The sequence below is a fragment of the Pavona decussata genome, unplaced genomic scaffold (assembly GCF_977016875.1).
Source record: "Pavona decussata unplaced genomic scaffold, jaPavDecu1.1 SCAFFOLD_52, whole genome shotgun sequence".
NCBI lineage: Eukaryota > Metazoa > Cnidaria > Anthozoa > Scleractinia > Agariciidae > Pavona > Pavona decussata.
The window spans coordinates 2077501-2098964 of NW_028145474.1; the positions used below are offsets into that span (position 1 = coordinate 2077501).

General features: G+C 37.8%; 2 protein-coding genes and 2 long non-coding RNA genes across 5 annotated transcripts in view; 3 read left to right on the forward strand and 1 right to left on the reverse strand.

Annotated features, from left to right (window-relative positions):
- LOC146480881 (uncharacterized) overlaps positions 1 to 7655 on the forward strand; it is an 8994-nt gene extending 1339 nt beyond the window's left edge. Inside the window, exons 2-3 of the long non-coding RNA XR_014864648.1 lie at positions 6210 to 6255; positions 7162 to 7655. This is a non-coding gene — a long non-coding RNA (uncharacterized LOC146480881). The remainder of the gene's footprint in view (positions 1 to 6209; positions 6256 to 7161) is intronic.
- Positions 238 to 2421, reverse strand: LOC146480882 (uncharacterized). The gene is made up of 2 exons (XR_014864649.1): positions 2318 to 2421; positions 238 to 1624 (listed from the first exon to the last, which is right to left on the reverse strand). It is a non-coding gene; the product is annotated as an uncharacterized LOC146480882 (long non-coding RNA).
- Positions 7656 to 11089: 3434 nt separating the features above from the next.
- On the forward strand, positions 11090 to 19870 carry LOC146480883 (TATA box-binding protein-associated factor RNA polymerase I subunit A-like). Of its 2 annotated transcripts, XM_085109263.1 has the most exons (6): positions 11090 to 11260; positions 15600 to 15751; positions 16215 to 16750; positions 17477 to 17610; positions 18287 to 18574; positions 19530 to 19870. In XM_085109263.1, exons 1-6 carry the CDS (start codon positions 11143 to 11145, stop codon positions 19739 to 19741), a joined length of 1440 nt encoding a protein of 479 aa, XP_084965389.1. In that variant the 5' UTR covers positions 11090 to 11142; the 3' UTR covers positions 19742 to 19870. The 2 variants fall into 2 exon arrangements, with proteins under 2 accessions (XP_084965389.1, XP_084965390.1); XM_085109264.1 differs by lacking the exon at positions 15600 to 15751 and having other exon boundaries at positions 11094 to 11260.
- Positions 15287 to 21464, forward strand: part of LOC146480884 (TATA box-binding protein-associated factor RNA polymerase I subunit A-like) — a 32769-nt gene continuing 26591 nt past the window's right edge. Inside the window, exon 1 of the mRNA XM_085109253.1 lies at positions 15287 to 15372. The gene's annotated coding sequence lies outside the window, so the exon portion shown is untranslated. The remainder of the gene's footprint in view (positions 15373 to 21464) is intronic.

A 21464-nucleotide genomic window follows, 5' to 3' on the forward strand; every position in this document is an offset into this window, starting at 1 on the left:
ATCTACCGCACCGCTATCATAAATTCAATTCAATGGTATTTAGGCATTTTAAAACTTTTCTTTAGTGCTGAGTTAGGTGACACACAGCCAGATTTTATTATTAACAGGACCTAGCACCACTGTGACCTTGAAAATTATGCTATTAGTGTTTTTTGTTTCTAAACTAATTGTTGTCACTAAAGGATTATTTTCAACTTGTGTTAAATATTTATGGCTTTCAAGCCTTTTACTGAAGTGTTTGTTTGCCTTGTTTGATGGCTAATTGTGCATTTTAGGAGTATCTGGTCACTGCAGCCTGATATTGTTATGGCAAAATGTTTGTAACCAGTATCTGTTTCTGAGACACCCTTCAAATTCAGGCCAAGTCCTATGGCTTCAAATTAGTGTTTACCCAACAACAGCAACAAGCTTCCCCTAAATGGAAAATTTCGGAATTCAGATATCAGTAACTGCTTCCATCTCGATACCACTGAGGCCTTCAATTTTCACTGTTGAGTAAAGGTACACGCAAGTCATTTGAATTGTTGTGTGAATCATTTTGAAAGGCATTTCCTCACCAGAACTATGCACTTCTTTCAAAACTTATGGAAAAGCTGTAATTTAGGAACACAAAGAATCAGTCAATTGAAGGGCTGGGAGCATAACGGACCTATGTCGAATTTCAGCCCGTTTTTCGATTTTGCTTGGATTTGTCCGAATTTTTGCATGTGAACTTCAATTCGATTGAAAAACATTGTCCAGTGTTTTTTTCCGCCGATTTGTGTTTCGTATTGGGAATAGTTACCATCTTCTAAAGAAAAATCGATAACATGATAGTCAATATGGATGACCAAAAGGACAATGCATTGAGTATTAATATTTGTATTAAATATAAACTTGTGGTCTTTGAACCATGGGACACGAAAGCGGTCTTTCTCGCGGGAGAAACGAAAAGAATTCTGTTATGCTTTTATTTGATTCTGTTACAAACTACTACATGCGTGACAGGAATGTAAGAAACGCACAACAGATACAATACGTCATCAAAATGTCAGCACATTTCTTGGCCACAGTTCTCACCACTAAAAAGTCATTTTTATATGTTCGCTGGCAATGTATTACCTTTAGCAGCACATAAATGCTTTGTTTATCGTTTGATCACCATGTTGAAATGCTTTCCTAAATGTGTTTCACAGAGAAAATCTATTTTCAAACAGTTCTCACCCCATTACGTAAAAATAATTCAAAATTCTATTAATTTCTTTATTGTGACATGGGTGAGAACTGTTGCCAAAGTACTAAGATGCACTTTTGCTGTGATCAAAAGGGGTAGAATAAAAGGGCAACAAATCGGTTTTTCATTGAGAGAAAACTTATCTCGAAACAAGCCATTTCCTTCCCTGCAACACAATTTGAATAAGCAAGAACTGAGGGCGAGAACTGTTACGCATTGAAAGAAAACTAAGTTCTATGTCACGCACTGCGTGACTTACGGCTTTACTGGCTTTCAAGAGAGCGGTCTTTGTATGAAGTGCAGTTATTTTCCCTAACGGTTAAGTGAAACGTTACAGCCACTAGTTGGTTCTATCGCCTCGAAGGGAAAACACAAAATTGGAGCTAGCATTTTGGTGAAATCACGCTAAAGCTATTTGCGCCACGGTCAGTGTAAAATGCAGACTGCAGACTGGGGGTAAAATGCAGACTCGGGGTAAAATGCAGACTGAACACTGCAGACCAGGGGTAAAATGCAGACTAAATTAAATTAAATTTTGTTCTGTTGGGCAAGTTGTATTCCGAAAAGTAATCATTCATTTTTAACATTTTAAGCCAATTTACCTGCAGATTCCACAGATTCACTGGACAAGGAAGAGCCGGCCACATCGGTGGAACAAATAAAAGAAGCCTCTGAGAAAAGACAGGGTCCAGAAGAGTTCAATTCGAGTTCAATTCGATCGTAGACCCGCTGAGTTTATATTGCGTTACAATTGCGTTACACAAAATATTTACCGCGGGCCAAATTACTGTGGGCCCGGAAGTTGCGCCCAGGAGCTGGTGATTGCGGTTTGTGAAGTAAAAAAACATCATGGCGAACGAACGTGGGGCCGATCGAAAGGATATTTATGACAGTTTTATGGCAAAAAGGAAAGCAAAAAACGGTAAAATGCCATGATTGAATTGAACATGAGTACATGAGTCGTCGAGTGTTTTAACTTTAAAAAGATAGTCTTCATAATTTAGTCTGCATTTTACCCCTGGTCTGCAGTGTTCGGTCTGCATTTTACCCCGAGTCTGCATTTTACCCCCAGTCTGCAGTCTGCAGTCTGCATTTTACACTGACCGATTTGCGCCACACTTAACCTACGGCTAAAAAGTAACTTTCTTGACTTCATTAATGCACAAAGCAAAAATATGCACCATACGACTTGGCTGACCGCAAGCGGTAACTTACTTTACAATGTTTCCGCTTCCCAAATAGGCACGGTCACCTTACAACAAGAACGCGCGATCCGAGTCCTCTTAACCAATGAGTACGACGTGGACAACATCTCTAACAACATTACCCTTCCAAGCGCGTTCACTGGTAAACAAGCAAACCACCACATCCCCCCCCCCCTCCCAACTCAGTGTTGTTTTCTAGGTCACGAACAGTCTCCTGGCAAGCATCACCTTCCAAATCAACATTGCATAAGGGGGAGGGGGGAGGGAGAAGTAACTGTGGTAGAATTACGAAGAGAGAAACAGTAAGTGAGTGGTTTTTCCATCTGTTTTCAGTTGTCATTGCATAGGGGGAGGGGGTGGGAGAGAGAAGTAAAGTTCTGTGGTAGAATTAACAAGAGAGAAATCGTAAGCAAGTGGTTTTTGCGCTGTTCGTGTTTGGTTTTCTCAAGGAGTTTTGTGCACGATTGTAAAACCGCGAAATGTTTTTTAAACCTGGGAGAGCAAAAAATTCGGACAAATCCGAGCGAAATCGAAAACCGGGCTAAAATTCGACATAAGTCGGTTATGCTCTCAGCCCTTCAATTGTTTTTCAAAGGCAGAATGATTATTTGAAATAAATGTGATGGTATATTTCAAGCCTAGTGAATGAATGAGAAATTGATGTATTATTCTAGAAAGTGACACAGGCATGCTCAGAAAAAAGAAATCCAAGTGCTCCGATCAGGAGTCGAACCTAAGACCTTCCGATTACTAGTTCAGATGCTCTACCACTGAGCTATAGGAGACTCGTGGGAGCTTAGGCCAATATACCACATGTTCAACATTTAAATCCTAGCAGTATGAAGGATATTTGCCCCATGAACCTAGTTTAATGGCCTTTGCTCCTATGAGTCTCCTGTAGCTCAGTGGTAGAGCATCTGAACTAGTATTCGGAAGGTCTTAGGCTCAACTCCTGATAGGAGCACTCAGATTTCTTTTTTCCGAGTGTGCCTGTGTCACTTTCTAGAATAATACATCATAAGTCAGTTATCAAAGAATGATTTCTTTGCTTTTAACTCTGACTCTTAATTCCATGTTTAAGCTGTCAAGTATTCCTCAAAGTGTGTTTGCTTTAGCATTCTAAAAGTGGAGGTGTGTGATGAAGTCTTATTAAGCATAGATTCAAAACATTACTCCATCGAGGCTCTCAAGCTTATAAGAAATTGTTTTGCCTTGGTGCAGTGGGCTCATTTTTGGCTTTCAGTTTTTAATTTATTTTAAAAATGATATGTGCACTATCAAAACCGGTCTAATGACAGAAAACCAGAGTGACTAGGCCAAAAGTTTGGACGTAATAGAGACCTCAAAGGCTTGACATGATTTCTGCAGTCTGAAAACATTTGTCACATTTCATGCCAGTCCTTACACTGTTAAACATGGGTGAAATAATTCTGGGATGAGCTAATCTGAGAGCAAAACCATGTAAACAACATCATGGAAATGACTGGACACCAAGCTGAACTTGTCCCAGAATGAGAAGTGATCCATGTAAACAGGCTGTTAGTCTACTTGGCAGCCATTGTTCTGGAGATGTACTGTGTAGTGATCTCAATAACAACTTTTGTAGTACTAATAAAATTTAAGATTTTGTACTCTTAAGTAATAAAAATCATAAAATTTGGGAACAATCTATATAGACCAACCAAACTTCATTAGCCCTGTTGAAAGAACAAATATGTTCCCAAAGTTTACAATAAAATAATAATTGTTGCCTTCAGCAAAGAGATTTGTGTTGCATAAGTTTCTTGTGCAAGAAAGCAGCACTTCCTAACAACATCCCATGCATTTCAAGGTGACTGGGTAAAATTGTAAGAACACTGACTGTGCTGTGATGGCAATTTTTGTCAATGATCCTGATCACAATGAAAAGCAATGGAGGTCACTCAATACACTTGTACTGTAAAAATTTGAATTTATTATAGCCCGCAAAATCTTCAGTAGAATGAGTGCTAGAGATGCTTTATTTTTTAAGGCCAATTTAGACAGTACAGCTTTTGCTTATGACTGTTGCATGCAATTTCTTTTTTGTGCGCTGCTCATGTCATGAAAAAAATTGTACACAACTCTTGTCATTCAACATGCCCATTGCCTACAACTATGACTGTCATACATATAGGATTTTAAAATATGTTTCACAATCCTACAATATTTTATATGTCATGCACAACAAGTTGTAAGTTTGATTTACATGAAACATGAGTCAAGAATTTTTAATGAGTCCAGAGATTTTTGTAGCCTCGCACGCAGTCGTTTTTAGGGGACTCGTATTACGAGGTAATACGAGTCCCGTAAAAACGACTGTGTGGGAGGCTAGAGATTTTTGAGGCTATCTGTAAAATCGAAAGTCAACGAAAAGTTTGACTTATTCACTGAAGATTTTCTGTGAAAAAAACCGGATACTTTTTTTTCCAGATAGAACATCATGAATTCTTTAAACAAGAAACTGAACTAGTCAGGAGACAGGGTATATGTAGCTAGGGTAATGTAAATTGTCTGACTGGTAAAAAAGAGCTTGACCAATAATAATCAAATAACTTCAAACCCCAACCCTAGATCAAATAATGATACTCCCTTGGGTTGGGCTAATAAACTTTATCTTTACAGGGTGGCCCAGTCAGCAGCAAGGCTGGTATCCATAGGGGCCCTGTAAGTTTGTGGATAATTATTATATTGACCTAGTGATAGACTAAATACATGTATTTTTGGTAAACTTATTATCAGAAGATTGGCCAGAAGACAACCTTGGGTGGTCACCTTTTTTAGATAGAATGCTGTGCAACTGTATAATATTGGGAAGAATGCCAATAACACAAACCAACACTGGAATTATTAACCCTTAATATCAAAGAACAAATTCTCCTACCTTTTTCCCATACTTTTCCTATAAAACTACTTGGGAGACATTATTAAAATATCAAGAAATTTCATTTTGGGTTATCATATCCTTAATTCTCATGACCTCAGGGGTGGAATAAGCATTGATATTACTAGGGGAAATTTGATACTGATCACTGTTAATACAATACAAGTCAGAATAATAATATTATTCGTGTGTGTTTATTATGTATACCAAATAGGTTTTTAGCTATGTTTTTTAAAAATGTTTTCATGCTATGATCTTCAGATTTAATAACTTAAATATTCCTTTATAAATTATTTTTCAGCTAGGTCACTCACTTTTCTAAAGTTCTTCACTTCCAAGTGTACTAAAGTTTCTATCTTTTATACATGCAGACATCCATAAGAAATTGACCAGTTCTCTTTTTATGGTCAGTCTCAACTTTTAGTGAACTGTGCATGTGCTGCATGAAACTGTCCTACTCTTGAACAGCAAAGACAAAAATCATGTTAAACAGCTTGGGATTTATGCAACCTGAATTTCTCTGTATACTGAGCAAATAAAAGTTTTCACCTACATCTAGACCGAGAATGCTGTATTATTCGGTGAGTGAAACAGGCATACTCGGAAAAGGAAATCATGTAGACTGTTTTACAATAAAAAAAAGGAAATAACTTAATAATCTACAAGAGGCAAAATAAAAGACTGCAGGGTTTGTTTTCCTTAGGCCATTTGGTGCACTTTGTCTGCTTTGTTTGTCAAGTCAAGAATTCAATCATTGTTGATGAAAAATAACCTGTCTATTCAGATAGGCCACTCTGAAATAATAATAACCAATCTTAATCATCATCATCATTATCATCTTCTTATCATGGTAACAATTAAGTTTCTTGATATTTCTGATTTTATGTAGATTAAGGGCAGATGGGTGAAATTGGGATCAAGAATTAGCTGAACAGGTAAGTTCAAGCATGGAAGCTACTTAAGACAAAGTAGTCAGATCAAATAAACAGTAGGTGTAAGTGTTCGGCAGTAGCTCCTATCTAACCAAACTACTGTAAATGCATTATAGACAATACACTACCTTACAGTGAGCAGCAAGTTAATTATGAAAGGTCGATCCATTTTAAAGGGGCTATATCATGGGGATTTTGATGTGTTTTGATCAAGAATTGTGCTGCAACTCAATCTAAGTACCTATTCCTGTTTATGAAATGCCCCCAAAAACACCAATAAAAAGAAGATGTCAAGTTTTCAATTTTTAGCAATTTTTCAAAGACACAAGAGGACTTGAAAAAGTTGGCCGTTTTTTTCAAGTTACAACCCACTTCTATCTTCGCCATCTGTAGCCAGACTTGTAATTACGTGTAATCACAGTGTACACTATAGTGTTGTAACTTTTAACAAAACTGCAACCTTCATTTTTGGGCTTGCATGTGTGAAAGTGCATCTAGGTACTTCAATGAAAGTGTTACTTAAAGTAACTGACATTGTCCTCCAACCATTTTCTTAGCAACATAGGTCATTCAATGCCTTGTGACATCACACCTGGGTATACATAACCTTGGCTAAAACGGCAACGTAACTGTACTAACAGAAATTGTCATTGTCAGATTCACGCTTGGTCAATACTTACCAGCCGTTACCCTTGCTGAAGGGAATGTTAGACAAAATAGACATTACCTCGCTCCGAAGACCGTTTTCCACTTTAGGGACTAATACACAAACTCTAATTTTCACCATCCCTCCAATAACTGCCACGTGGGCTACAAACGTACTTTTCCTAACTCAATACTGGTTGAAAACTTATCTGTGTGCGTAGTGAGGATATTTTTTGATTAATTTATTTTGCTTTTCTGAAACAGATTGACAGAAACATAACTGGAGTTATAATTGGATGAAGCACCGCAGAAGATACATAAGAAGACTAAGAGGCAGATTATGAGGACATGATGAAAATAATGGAACTTTGTGCAAGAAAGTTTGTTGAATTAAAGAAACTCACATTGAACGGCCAGCATCAAGTTGAAGTCAATCTATTGTACCATTCTGAGAGAATCGCTGCTTGTAAACCATTTACACTTTTAAACTTTAAGCGATTCGTTAATTCTTTCAGTTGATCCTTTCGCCCGTACCAAGAGAGCCATTTTTTTTACGAGATTTTAAAACAAACAAACAAATAAACACATCAAAATTGAATGAAGTCTTTATAGCTTTGGAATAAATTTGCTTTAAACGTAAGAAGTCGCCATCTATATCCATACACTTATTTATAGCTTGTTTTGCAGCGCTTGGTGCACTGATAAATGTTGCAAATGTCATAGATAACAGAATAAACAGAGAGTTGAAACGTTTTGGAGATAGACAGTCATATCATGTCTAGGAGGGGCTCAAGATTTTGAGCTATTGATGAGTCAGGGAACATGAAAAGATCATCTCACTGGCACAAATTCTTGAGGGATCTCACCAGCCATCGACCATATGTTATTTGTCCCGTTGAATTATCTGAACAGTAGATTTGCAAAAGGAAAAATATTGGCTTGCGGAAAGAACTATTTATGAAGGCTCTTAGTAGTTTTCCATTCTTGCTCGTAATGCTAACGAAAATCAGCGGCCGGTTTTGCTTTGATGAGGCCTCTTTAACCCGCTAAACGTTCGAGTAATGAGTTGTAAAATTCGAATGAGGTACGATTTTCCTTTCTATCTGTGAATATATTAACTTTCATGATGTTCCAGCTGGCTTCAATGCTGAACACACTTTTTCATTAATTGAAGAGAGGAAAGACTTCTATTGATCGTCATAAGCAACCCTATTGACCAACGCTGTTGGTAGACACCGGCGCGCGGACAAAACTTTGTAAGGGGCGCTGAACGCAATTTAATGGAACTTGTTAGTCGTTTGTGAACAGAGACGGTTTTAGAATTTTTGTTGCCCAAATATATCTTGGCTACCAGAATTCAGTGCTGTCTATAACACAGAGGATTTGTAGTACCATTTTCTCTGCGTTTTACTAGACAAGTTGTGGCTTGTACAATGTGCTAAGGGTTCCGCCTAGAAGCCACAGTATTCCGAGTGATCAGAAAGTGAAGGAGGGAGAGGAAAAGTTAACGTGTGGGGAAAAGTATGACTAGGGGAAAAAGGGGAGAGCGTGTACACCTTCACTCATTTATGGCGTAAACTACTGGGCCCTTTCATTTGTCATTCGAGTCCTTTTGCTTTTCGATATTGTTCTGATTCACGAAGTTGAGGTTTTTTGGATGATGTAAATAGCCCATCTTGTTTTTATTTTCCCGGGGCTTTCAGCGCCCAGGTATTACGACGGCTTTGATCCTAAGAAACTGGATCTCCCTGATTGGTTAAGCTCAGTGTCATTCTTCACGCGTTGAGTGAGGCTATTTTACCAGTAAATACATGATTTTCGATCATTTGATTACAAGGTATGGCAAATCATCATGAGAACTTAATTCGTGCTCCGATAGTAGACCAGTTTTCCCGACAAAGTATAATCATTTACGACTGGGAAGCAGCAGCAAATAAAAAACGTACAAACAAATAACAGGATGATATCTGTACCGATGAAGGGCCTATCGCACATTGTTAAGAAGTCAATCAGATAACAACAGATTGCTGTTCTGATGAGAACCGAATTACCAAAAAGTACGTCATCGTAAAACAACTTTGCTCGAGGGTCAAAGAAATCGGCCGGTGCTGTAGAAGAGCCTTTCATTCCCACTCCCCTTCACCTCCCTCCAAAATAAAAAATAAAACTTGCGCTGGGTGGCAGTGATTTAACTGATTTGAAATCACTAGAAAAACTGGATTATAATGGATAAAAAAAAAATGAAATAATTGACTGATAGTTCATCGTGCTGCCAATTGCTGAGCTCCTTTCTCAGTGCGGTTTCAAGTGTTCCGAATTACTCAGTCTGAATTGGACTCACTAGGTGCCACAAAGCAACGCACTTTCAACTTAACGTTTCAACTTTATTTATTGCCCAAAATCACTGACAGGTATCGTTACATTAGTATTTCTTAACCCTTTAAGCCCCGAGGGAAATGCCAAATTTTTCTAAATCGGTAACTATAAACCAGGAGACCACATGTGATATACCATTTGAAAGGTGTTTTCTGGGGTATGCTATAAATCACACCAAAAGAAATGGAGGAGGTCACAGATTGAATTGACAAGTGCCCAAAATGAAAAAAGAAAAATGTTTAAAATTTTCCTGTTCCTTGTACAGATTGGGTATGTCCCTAAACTGTAGCTTAATTTGCAGCTCTCAGTGCATTGGTTGTTGTCAGATATTAACTTGGCCCAAAAAGCACAAAGATAAAAAGTTCCAAAAGTTGCAGGGGTGGTAAATCAAGTCTTGTATAGGAGTGGGGCATGATATTATGCCTTCCATATGCAGATCTTAGATCTTTTAGTTGTGCAAATTTCACACAAATTGACTGAATATTGAGCATGTAATTGCATCTTGTGCCATATGGCACTATCGGGGCTTAAAGGGTTAACAAAAGTCATGATATTGAGCTGGAAAGCTCACAAGCCTTTCTAGGCTTATCCGCGGAGACCCCATATTCACTAGTATCTCCGGTTGTAATAACCGCGCCACAGAGCGCTTTGTGGTGTTTTGATTAGGCCACAAAGCGCTCTGTGGCACCTTCTTTAGTCCACAAAGCGCTCTCCGGTGATAAAATTGGAAAAATCATATAATGTTCACAAGATCGTGTGATATGCTTGTAGGTTTCAAGGAAACACCTAGTTTTCATTGTTGAATGCCCCAAGGCTGACCACAAAGCGCTTTATGGCTTCACATACAAAACCACAAAGCGCACTGTGGTAATTGTCAGATAAAACATCACAAAGCGCTTTATGACTTTCGTATGAACGACTTAAAAAAACGCTCTCAGTGAAGACAAAAAGACATAAATCTGCAAATTCCGCTAGTTAGTTTTAAAGTAACAGAAGTAAGGCGACGGTAGATTAAAAACATGAGACAGACGTGAGTACTGAGATTTGTGTCGCGCTTCTCCTTTGGGCTCCCTGAGTGTTTGTTTGCGACAAATAAATGGTACTGAAAACCGGACAACTGATGTCCCAAAAATGTATATAGACTGAGGACACAACTGAACAATTGAAACGGTACTATTGTAATAAAACTTCAGAACGTTGCCGAACATATTGCGCTCTAAGTCACAGCAATTTTGCTTTTTAATTTGGGTGCACTAGGTTTCTAGAGAAAATTGGAATGCTATGATACGAAGATCAAGGAGAATCGTTGAGTTTGAAGCTCTCCCGTTTGTCGGGAAAGAAGCGTTCTCCTTCTTGTGACCTCTTGTCGGTTAGATCGTAAGCTCAATGTTAGCATTTCCTTCTCTGATTTATCCTCTTATTTACGAGGATAGTATGAACAAGACTTTAGAGGCTTATGGAAACTGAACACCAACGCACATACTGTTGCTTTCGATTTTTAAACGAAGTCGATCGATGTAAGCCGCTCAGTTACGTCGCTTTCAAATCAAGTCAAATATATTTGCCACTTACCCTCACCCCGTCGAATAACCAATTTTGCTCGAAGACCGAACTGCAACGGAGTCTCTTTACCAGTCTTAATTCGCGTGGGCCAAGATAGATCGCATTATGTGATTGGCCCATCATATCACATGACGTCAGAGGACATGTCTGCAACGGAGGACATAACTGCAATGGTACATTCGCAGGCTACAGAGACATCGTAAGGTACCCATTCTTCCTCGTCTTTGTGCCCCTGGGTAAAATGAGGCAGGCTGGGTACGAGGTACTTTTAATGTATAACTACATGAAGTCTCCAATTGTTACAATATGGCGGCTATACGGAGCGTGCGTTTGGCAAACAAACAAACTAAAACGTCCTTCTATTATAAGTCATGCATCTTTCAGCAAATATGGCGTGAACATTGCTCTTTTTCCTATACACCAGGTGAGTGTTAAAAGTTTTCAGCCGAAATTAACTGGAGAAAGTGCGATCTCAAAACACCGGACACCTTTAACATGATCTGTAGACTCAACTAAAGGACATTGACACAGTTTTATCTTTAGTTTGCGACGCACTTTACCGTTGATGTGCATTTTACCCCTTGTGCTACGTGCTGCACTTTACCTGTTTAGCTTTTCTTAATTCCTAAATCAATATAATTTCCATGGTAAATAATGTTGGATTGTAGAAATTGTATAAGGTTTATGTAAGCTTACATGTGGTGTTTGTGAAAAACTTGCACCATTGTGATTTCATACCGTGTTTACACGAAGGAGCGAGATTTCATTTTATTCAGTTCCCCTTTCCCCTCCCCCCATAGGATAAGAATTGTTTTTAAAATAGAAAAAAAAAAAAACAACAGCAAATGCTCAATGACGCTGAACAAATGAGCGGCAAGATTTCCGCACAGTCCCCTACATTTATAGTTATAGGTGTACATTTTGGGACTCAAACTCTATTCATGCTCATTCTTTGTGTAAGAGGGTTAGTATAACATAATGATGCATGTATAATTAATGTATGGGGCTGTGCGGAAATCTTTCCCAAACAAGGTGTTCAAATGCCCCACAGTATAGCTTAAATAACAAGACGCTGTTTCCAGCTTATACTCGGGCCATATTTGACTGTGTGGTGCGTTAAGCCTACAATCGTTTAACAGTGATAACCTCCAGCATCGCCAATTCCCCCAAATAGATAGCCTGCGAGCAAGCTCTCTTGGGGGTGGATCCTCTTTCCCCCTCCCCCCGCCCCCCACCCGCAAGAGAGCTTGCTCACAGGCTACCAAATAGATAGATACAGAGATATAGTGAGGCAATAAGTAACCACCAGATAGAATTGCATTTCTTGCAGTCAGAATGAAATCCAGGGGAAAACGACATTTGTCATACGAATGCTTTTTATAATCCCCGGGGTTTAATCCTTACGTTTTCACCTTTTGTGTAGGGACAGAAACCATTTGTATGGTCCTGCAATTATGTTTTTGACGCTGGGTCAATGACGGATCATAATTTTCGGTATGATCCAGACCCGAGGGGATACTCCCTTATGTGACCTTAACAGGGACGTGCGGCCCGATAGGGTATGGTTTTCAGGGTGTTTTGTCTTGAATGGGGTATATATTTCATCACTTCATGACCTAATGGCTTAAACAGACTGTGATTGCCAAGAAAGTAGTGTATTCTTATTTCATTCTAGTCTTAAACAGGGTGTGATTTTGGGTTAAATCAGGAGCCTAATGGGCTCCTGGTTAAATGTCTTAGAAAGGGCCTGAAAATTTTGAATTCTGTCTTAAACGGAATAGGGAAATCAGAGAATTGTGTCTTAAGGTGGCTTACTACTAACAGTTTTCTGGAGTGAAAGAAGGCCTTAAATCAAACTTAAGAAAAACGCCAAGAGGAATTTTCTTCGACATTTTTTGTAGTACAGTAAATACAATAGAGATAATTTGAGTCAGAAATTAAATTTCGAATGCTCGAAAAGTGTTAAATACAAAAGAATAAGTCTTAGTGGGGGCCTGGAAACTACACCTTTTAGAGTTGTCTGGCTCTAAATCTAGCCGTACGACCCCACTTCAAAATTTCAGGATTTGGAAAGTGGACAAAAATAAGTATTTACAGGGAAGAACACGAAATTTTGTCTGGGAGAAATTTGGCAAATGACAAAATTGGGAAATTTTGCCTTATTTGAAAATTCCTAAAAAAATTTCTGACAGATTTTCTTTAAAAAATGTTCACGTTTCCATTTTAGTGTTTTCTGTCAACAGCAAAAATTTGAACATAGGTTGTACGGCTAGATTTGGAGAAATTAAGCAAGAAAAAATAATTATTGCGACCTACGGTGAGAAGACCATTGTGCATGCTTGTTCTGGAAAAACCTGGGTTCCAGCACGCGCGCGCGCGCTCCAACTGGTGAGTGCATGCTGCCGTCGTGTTCAAACATTTGGCGCAAAATCACAACTCTGCAAAGGCTTTAAGGCTGTTAAGGAACGGCAACCATTAGACAACACGTTTTTTCAGTTATCAAGCCCAAACACGATCTAGCTACTGTAAACACACCTCTGAAACCCACCTGGAATACCAGGAAAGTTTTCCGAGAGCCGCCATTTTGTTTTTGTGCTCGCGGGATTTCCTCAGCCAGCTCGCGTGATTTTGCTCACGCGTGATGCTTTCGCATGCTTTAGGCAGCGCGCGCGCATATCAAAGACTTGCACAGTACAAAAACTGTAGTAAGCCACCTTAAACAGGGTCAGGGTTTGAACGCTCGGGCTGCACCTCCCTACCCAAGCATCTGTTGAGTACCCCCCCCCCCCCCGATCTAGAGTAACGTTACGCATCACGCGTACGTTTATATCCTTGTATGTTTTTCAATGTTTCGCTGTTTACATTTTTAAATGAAATTCAGGGAAAAACATTTGTTATTCACCTTTCATTTGAAGACAGAAACCGTTTCCACATTAATTGTTTTTCTATAGTAAACGTGAGACATCTTTATCTATCTTGGCACGCGAGGTCATAGACTGATTTAGTTGCCAAATTTTTGGTTAAACAAAACTTACCTTGAGGTACTCAGGTTAGCCTAAAAAACACTCCGGTTAGCCTAAAGAGCACTCCAGTTAGCCTAAATAGCTCTTAGGTTAGCTTAAATAGCTCCTGTTAGCTTAACGGTTAGCAGCTTATGTTGGGGTTGTTCACGCCTCGCATGCCTCGCATGTTTTGTTCATGCCTCGCACGTCTGGCTCACATATTGTAAACACTCCTCACGGCCTGAAAACAAAAAACGAGAATGAGAATTTAGAGAATTTGATAACACGACAGAAAACAACTCGTACCAGCCGAGTACAAAAAATGAGACCGAGAACAATCACTCGTGGCCCGAAGTCTTATCTCTCGGCCCATCACGACCCCAAAAAGAAAAAAGAATTTGATAATGCTACCGAAACCTTAACTCGGTCCGCCTTACGGCCCCAGTTATAAGTTGATTGATTAGATTCTGGGCATACTGGTACCTTTATTCCAGTGGAAGCTACATGTAATTCAAGTCAAACATTTCAAATAAGTTGTGCTTCTCTGTATTTCTAAAGAGTCACTTATTTTGCTGTGGTTGTAAACTGAATTAACCATCTCAGGCTTGCCTGTTGACGCTAAATTCATAAGCAGAAACTGGAACTTTTAGAATTTAGCATTTTTGAAGTTTCAGAATTTTCCAATTACTCAGGTATCCTGCACATAAAATTTGCATACCAAAAATCAAACTTCCTTTCAAAAAATTTAAAGCATTACAACAATAATAATAATAATAATAATAATAATAATAATAATAATAATAATAATAATAATACTTTATTCAATCTGATCAATGTAAACATCGATACCATGAACAGGAGATACCAGAGGTTATCCCTATCGAGGGTATCCCCGTTTTTAAATCAAAGCAATTCAAATCAACTCAACACAACACAAATCAAATCAAATCAAATGTTAGTATTTTGAGGAGAGATGAAAACCGGAGTACCCGGAGAAAAACCTCTCGGAGCAGAGTAGAGAACCAACAACACCCAACAAACTCAGCCCACTTATGATGCTGAGTCTGTTCTTATGTGGTCGTTCTAACATGGATTTACGGACAAAACAAGCTTGTGAAATTTACATTACCTTTACCGCTCAGTCTAAGTTCGGAGCCTCTTAACTCTGTTTGTATAACAAAAACACGCAAAAACCAAAAACTGCAAGCTAAATTTATGATTTCCCGTAACTGCACGATAATTTCTTAACAGTAGACCGCCAGATAAATGTGAATGAAACCACAAACTGGCACTCAAAATTGGCTTAAACCGCCAAACCGCCACACTGTAATAGACCCTCTTAAAATAAGAACCTGTTTCTTATTCTATAATATTTATTTTTAAGACTTAGAGTTTATAAGTAAAAATTAATAAAATAAGCTCTCAGGTATAGGGAAAGGCCAGCATTTCATATCCTCCAATTAGTTATGGTAAATCCAAGAATACTTGACTTATTTAGGTGAAACAAGTAAATACTATTGTATAACAATACTGTGTCAGTTGAGGCTCAACTGTTGAAAGTGCTGGAGAGTATATGTATTGTTTTTTTATCAAGAAAATGAGAACCTATTTATGAACCTATATAGCCTACATTTCACCATTTATATAAGAACCTGTTGAGGCTAACTTGGAAAAATACAGCTTCTTATTCATGGGTTTTTACTGTACATGAAAGCAAAATCCTACCATGTATAAAACTTTATCTATTTTGAATTCTGACAGGATTAGGAACCACTGCATATAAACAGCAGCATACGTTGTATCTCACAAGGTTGCTTTTGGACAGTTTGCTCAGCCACAGGTTTGATGATGCCCTGCAATGTCTGGTTGGATTGTGTGGAGTATGTCGAAGAACTCCTGAAATGTTTTGGAGGGTAATAAAAAATAGTTATTACTGTATGTGTAATAAGTTATCATTAATGAAATAACTCTATTAAAATTCTATTGATTGAGAAAAGGGTCCACGTAACTCACTACATCTGTAATATGATGAATGCCTCTGAAATTTTGACACTGGTCTGTCATTTTGGCATCATTCTGTAACATGTCTGAAACTGTGTGTGATCATTTTTACGTACATACACCTGTCACTACAAATGTAAACAATACATCATCAAGGCTGCTGCTTATTGAAAATATGAGGGAGCCCACTATGCAAACAACTGAAAAGGTAATGGATCCAAACCTGTGAAATGCGACAGGCTACAGTATAAAATACAGGCCCAGAGCAATTTCTTGGGTGTCCCAGGCTACCCAAGCTCCAGTGAGGCAGCAGCCTTGATGCTTATCCATCAACTGCAAAGAATCTGACTTGTGGAACGGTTGTTTTTTCTGTAGACAGGTTGTGAGGTCATGTGTAACCAGCCAGGAAGCTATGCCCACATGAACCAGTTTATCAAGAATATGTTTGTGATTTGTGTCCCTTATCAAAAGGAACTCTTGTTGGATTTTGCCATGTACCTAGTGCAGCACAACTCAGACACAACAGAAGCACAGGAGTTACTCACAACAAAACTGTCTGATAAAGCATTTCAATCAAGTGTGCTTTTGAGAGCTTACTCAGGACTCTTTTGTTATCTGTCGTGGAAGAAATGCAAGCTACAGTTGGAGAAGAAAGATTTAGACGTTGAGGATCCTGGAGGTTGGAGTCATGAGGCTGAAGGTGGAATCATGATTAACCTTAAGCAACAAATGGACTTTCAGGCAAAGCGAGCTTTAGTTTTGTTTGGTGATTTAGTGGAACATGATGGAGTGTGGGACATTTTTATTACAAAGCAAGTTGATATGTTGAAATATTATAACAAATCTGAGGAGGCAAGGAAAATCTTGGAGCGATACAAGGAGAAAAATCCAGAGAATCCAAACACACACAGGTAACACAACAAATTTGTTGCAAATGAATTGGTTAACATATCTGGGAGGGGTACTCACCTCTAATCATTTGTATAGGTACCTGTATGTGTGAAGCCACAAGGGTATACTAATGTTTTTCAGCTGTTTTGGTCAAAAATAGGGTACAGATTTTAACCATTTTGGTATGAAAGTCTGAAAAGGGTATTGATTCAAGATACCAGAATCTAACATTTATCTGTCAATGATTTAATTTTAATTAATATTACAGTAAATATCAAAATTGTGATATTTGATGTTCCTATAGCAACAAGACTTTGACAGCCCATTTATTCCCAAAATTTCAACTTTTTTTATCTTTTTCATGAGAAATTTCTATACTTTATTCTTGTAACTTTCACATTTTTAAACCATGTTGATTCCTTCTTATTGGCTTGGATGAACTTTGAACCAATTTGGAAGGTTTTCTGTGGTTTTGGAGATATCAAGAAATACAAGAAATCCAGGCTTTTGGTAGGATTAAAGTGGCTCAACCAGTAATAGTGGATTAATAATAATAATAATAATAATAATAATAATAATAATAATAATGGTCTTTATTTCTCACAAGATAAAACTGCATATCTTATGTTACACTTTTTATGAAAATTATACAATCATGATAAAGATGTTAACAAATAAACTAATCTAAAAAGGACTATAGTAAAACCTAACTATCCTGTACTAAGCGGATTGATTTTTTTTTTTAGATATTTGTATTATTTTCTCAAGAATGAAGGCACTGATAAGCAGGAACTGCGTCGTGTACTTGAGGAGTTGCTGTGTGTTGATCCAACTAGTGAACTAAGTGAGGAATACACCAAGCTGAGAATGCATCAGACTGGTGAGTTGAGGACAGTGCCTCATAACATTTTGTGTTGTTTATGGCTAGGCAGCAAAATCAGATCTTAGCAGGGGCTGTTGGAATCCAAAAATGGAAAGTTGGGGCTAACTACATATTATTTTTTCAGAAATAATTAAAGCAACAATAAATTATTCTAAACAAAGCAATGTTTGTGTAACCAGCCTATAGTGCATTCTGTTTTTTTTTTTTTTTAATCCAGATTTGCTGGATGTTTTGTATCTCATCACTGTGACTTCCTCAAAAGAAAATACATAGCCCTGGTATTTTTTGTGTGTGCTGGTATACACTTTTGTTTTGGAGTTAAAATGTAGGGTTACTGGGAAAAGTGCCCATAATGATGAAATGCAGTGGAAACCGGTGGGAAAAATTCTGGGGCCACCTTTTAGAAGTAGTTTAAGTCCACATTGAAAAAATGGGGCAAATCTGAGCCAAAGAAGCAAGAAAGAACCAAAAAGGCCCAGTAGGTTGGTTATGCACTTAGCCTTAAATTAATAGTAGGAGGTCTGTTCCATAAACACTATGTTTAAATATAAAAAGTGGGTTTTTTGTGTGCACTTAAATTATGCATCCTCTTCATCTTCATTCTTGCTTTATGCACAATCATTTTACCTTCAGCTAACGCTTCTATTTTATTTTATTCCCACTTTTATTGCAGATCAATCAAAAGGACACCTTGATGCCCTTGCAGTTCTTTTTCTCAAGCTTGATCATGCTGCTTGTCGGAATTGTGCTAAAACCTGGGAGACATTTGCTGATACTCTTCAACTGTATTTTACCACACATAAAGAGGACAATTTGGGGGAGCTCTGGGACGAGCGAGCTGACTGGTGGCCAGGATTTCACTTCCGTCAAGATCAGGTACCAGATAAAGGTCGTGTGTCTGTGTTTGAGTGGCAGCTGACTCAACATAAGGCTGAGGCTGCAAGATGGCTTCTTGGGAAAGGTACAGTGAGTGCTTAATTCTTGCCTTCCTTGTCTGTTTTCTTATAATATTATAGTCCACAGTCGGCAATCATTCCAGACATTATGAAAACATAAATTTTGACTGTCTGGGTACAAATTATGTTAAGCTCTGTAAGAAGCCTCTAAACTTGTTTCCTGTTCCTACCAAAACTTATAAACATGTTCAAAAGTCATTTTTTTAAACAAGTTTTGTTTTCTTCACAGAAGTTGGTCACTTATTTTTTTCATTTTCAAATTTAACACGGTGAAGGCAAAACCAAGAGCTTACTTGAATCCTATATAAAAGTCAGTCTTTCAGTTGTTGGTCACTGATTTTCATTGTCTTAAACATGGCATAACTGAGCAAGTGTGAATGGGGCATTAGTTAAAGGCTGAAGAATAAAAGTGGCAAACTTTCAACGTACATCAAAGTCATCTCTGATAGTCTCCAAAACTTTTATACAAAACTTGAAAATATCCGGCAGTGGTATGTTCATGAAACAACAAAATCACCAATTTTCTGGGATTTCTGCGACACATGAAAACATGGTGACTTCACAAAACATTGATTATTCCTCATGTTTGAATTTCATTTCTTATCAGGGGAAGCCGGGCTAAAGACAAATTAATGGCTTTTTTTAAATTTTGAAAATGGTGAAGAAAATGGATTTTCAGTGAAATAGAAGTTTGTTCGCAAAGTTCTGAAGCTCCGGTTAAAGCTCAACTGTTCTATGCATTTCACATTTGTCTCGGATGAATTCAATATTTGTCCGAGAGGGGTTATAAATGAGTGTGTAAGTCTGGCTGATGAGTCTGACACTGATGTATCATTCCATATTTATCTTGACACATATATTTGGTGTTTTCCAAAATAAATACAACCATCATGTCTCCACTCAGTGGAGGGGATGAGTCATGCAATCTTAAATACTTTTGTCATGTTGTTTATTTTTTAGGAAACCCTTTCACTAAAGATGTGAGGGGTCAAGAGACACAGGACAGTGACATTGAATCATGTTCAGCTAAGAGTGCCACAGCATCACCAAGAAAAAGAAAAGCCGCTCGGATTGTCAGCAGTGAGTCACCATCTCCTCTGAAGAGAAAAGTCAGCCACGCTTCTAGAGAGCATGGAGCAGGTTCCTCTTCCACCAAAAGAAAAATTGTTTAAATTGCAACTGAAATGAATTTGAAGCTGTCATGAAAACAATTTCCGACTAAATAGAGAAAATTTTGGAAGTGTCAGTTTTTTCAATCGCCTAACAAAAAAATTGAAATAAAAAATGTGTTACCTTTTGTAGTGATTGTTATGTTTCCATGGTTACAACATGTGGCACCTTTTAAGCCCCACTATAAAAATGCAAATTTTCCTTACTGTTTTCCACATACAGTGGAACCCCGATTTTACGATCGCCCATCTAACGATATTCCCAATTTAACGATCAACGTTCTGTGTTCCGGCAAAAGTTATTTATAAATCGGGAGTTCGTTTACAACGATATTCTGATTTAATGATATGATTTTGCTGTCTCCTTGCCATATCATAAAATCGAGGTTCCACTGTACCGTATTCCTTATGACAAATGTTGGGAGAATTTGTCTAAACGTCAAGACATCACGGGAGAAGGGGGGGTGGGGAGTATAATAAAATATGATCTCCAAATAAATGGGGGGGGGGGGCTTCCCTGTCTCTATTAAGTGCTCCTCTTTAATGCGCTTAAGAGAATTCTTGTACGGTATTTTACAATGAACTTGGGTTTCCTAGTTCCCCCATATATTTAAACAGCATACACCCAGTCAGACAAGCTTTCAACATCCTTTCTATCCATTAATTTTTCATTTTAATCCAAAGTTGTCATATTCTGCTTACTAATCACATTTCTTGTAGGAAATTATATATTGAAATTTAATCTGGATCGATTCAAAGCAAAATGTCTCCAAACCCTTTACACAGTCCTTAGTGTGATCATCACCTAATTTCACCTTAATGGTGTTTATATACATTCCCTGTGAAGGAGGAGAAGGTAGCAAGTCCTAGATATGCGATCTTCACACCCCTTCACGTAAAGAACAAAAAATGTACAAAACTTTGGATTGCAAACTAGGTTTCTAATCACAGTTCATTGGAGGTATTATAAAAGCCTCCAAGCTTTTCCAATCTTCAAGTTTGCTACTTTCTCCCAGGCTGACAGGTATAAAAATCATGTTGAGACGAAGAATTTCCAAGTACAAATAAATGTACCCTATCCGAGCAGCAAAATGTACAATTTTGTACAATACTTCTTTAGCTTTACAGCAAGCTGAAAACACTAAATAATAGAACACATTAATAGCAAGTCTAGATCTATAAAAATCTATTACTCTAACCAAAATTACTAAAAATGATTATAAAAAAAATTTAATATGATTACACTACACGTATCTAGAACTCTCAGATGCTGTTAAGTCTTAGGCGCAGAAAGGATCACTGGTAATCAACGATTTGCTATAGTATTGACTATACATATGTCAACACTGACATAAAGTTTATATTGCTTCAAACTAAAAAATAACTCGAATTTGATACAGAGTGTAAAACCCCAAAACACCTTTCCTTAAACCCTGTTTAAAAAAGCATGATGATAAATTTAACCTATTTATACATATTTTTTATCTCATTTAGTAATTTATTTACATTTTGATAGAGCGGATGATGAGTGTTGCAAGTTACAGGCCATTTCTGAGTTGCTTTGAACCTAGCCTCTTTCAAAAGCGGACTTCGCGTATAGTTTTTATTATAAATATGAATATAAAAATTAGTTTCATAATTATGCAAAGAAAAGTAATTTTCATGTGAAGAGCTCTCCACTTATACTCGCATTTATAGCGAAGTTCAAAACAACTCGGAAATGGCC

Excerpts from the sequence above, each read along its gene's own strand:
- LOC146480883 (XM_085109263.1), top strand. The coding sequence starts at position 11,143 with ATGGCGGCTATACGGAGCGTGCGTTTGGCAAACAAACAAACTAAAACG. Across the intron at positions 15,752-16,214 it reads CTCCTGAAATGTTTTGGAGG|ACAGGTTGTGAGGTCATGTG; the intron begins GTAATAAAAAAT and ends TTTTTTCTGTAG. Across the intron at positions 18,575-19,529 it reads AAGATGGCTTCTTGGGAAAG|GAAACCCTTTCACTAAAGAT; the intron begins GTACAGTGAGTG and ends TTTATTTTTTAG.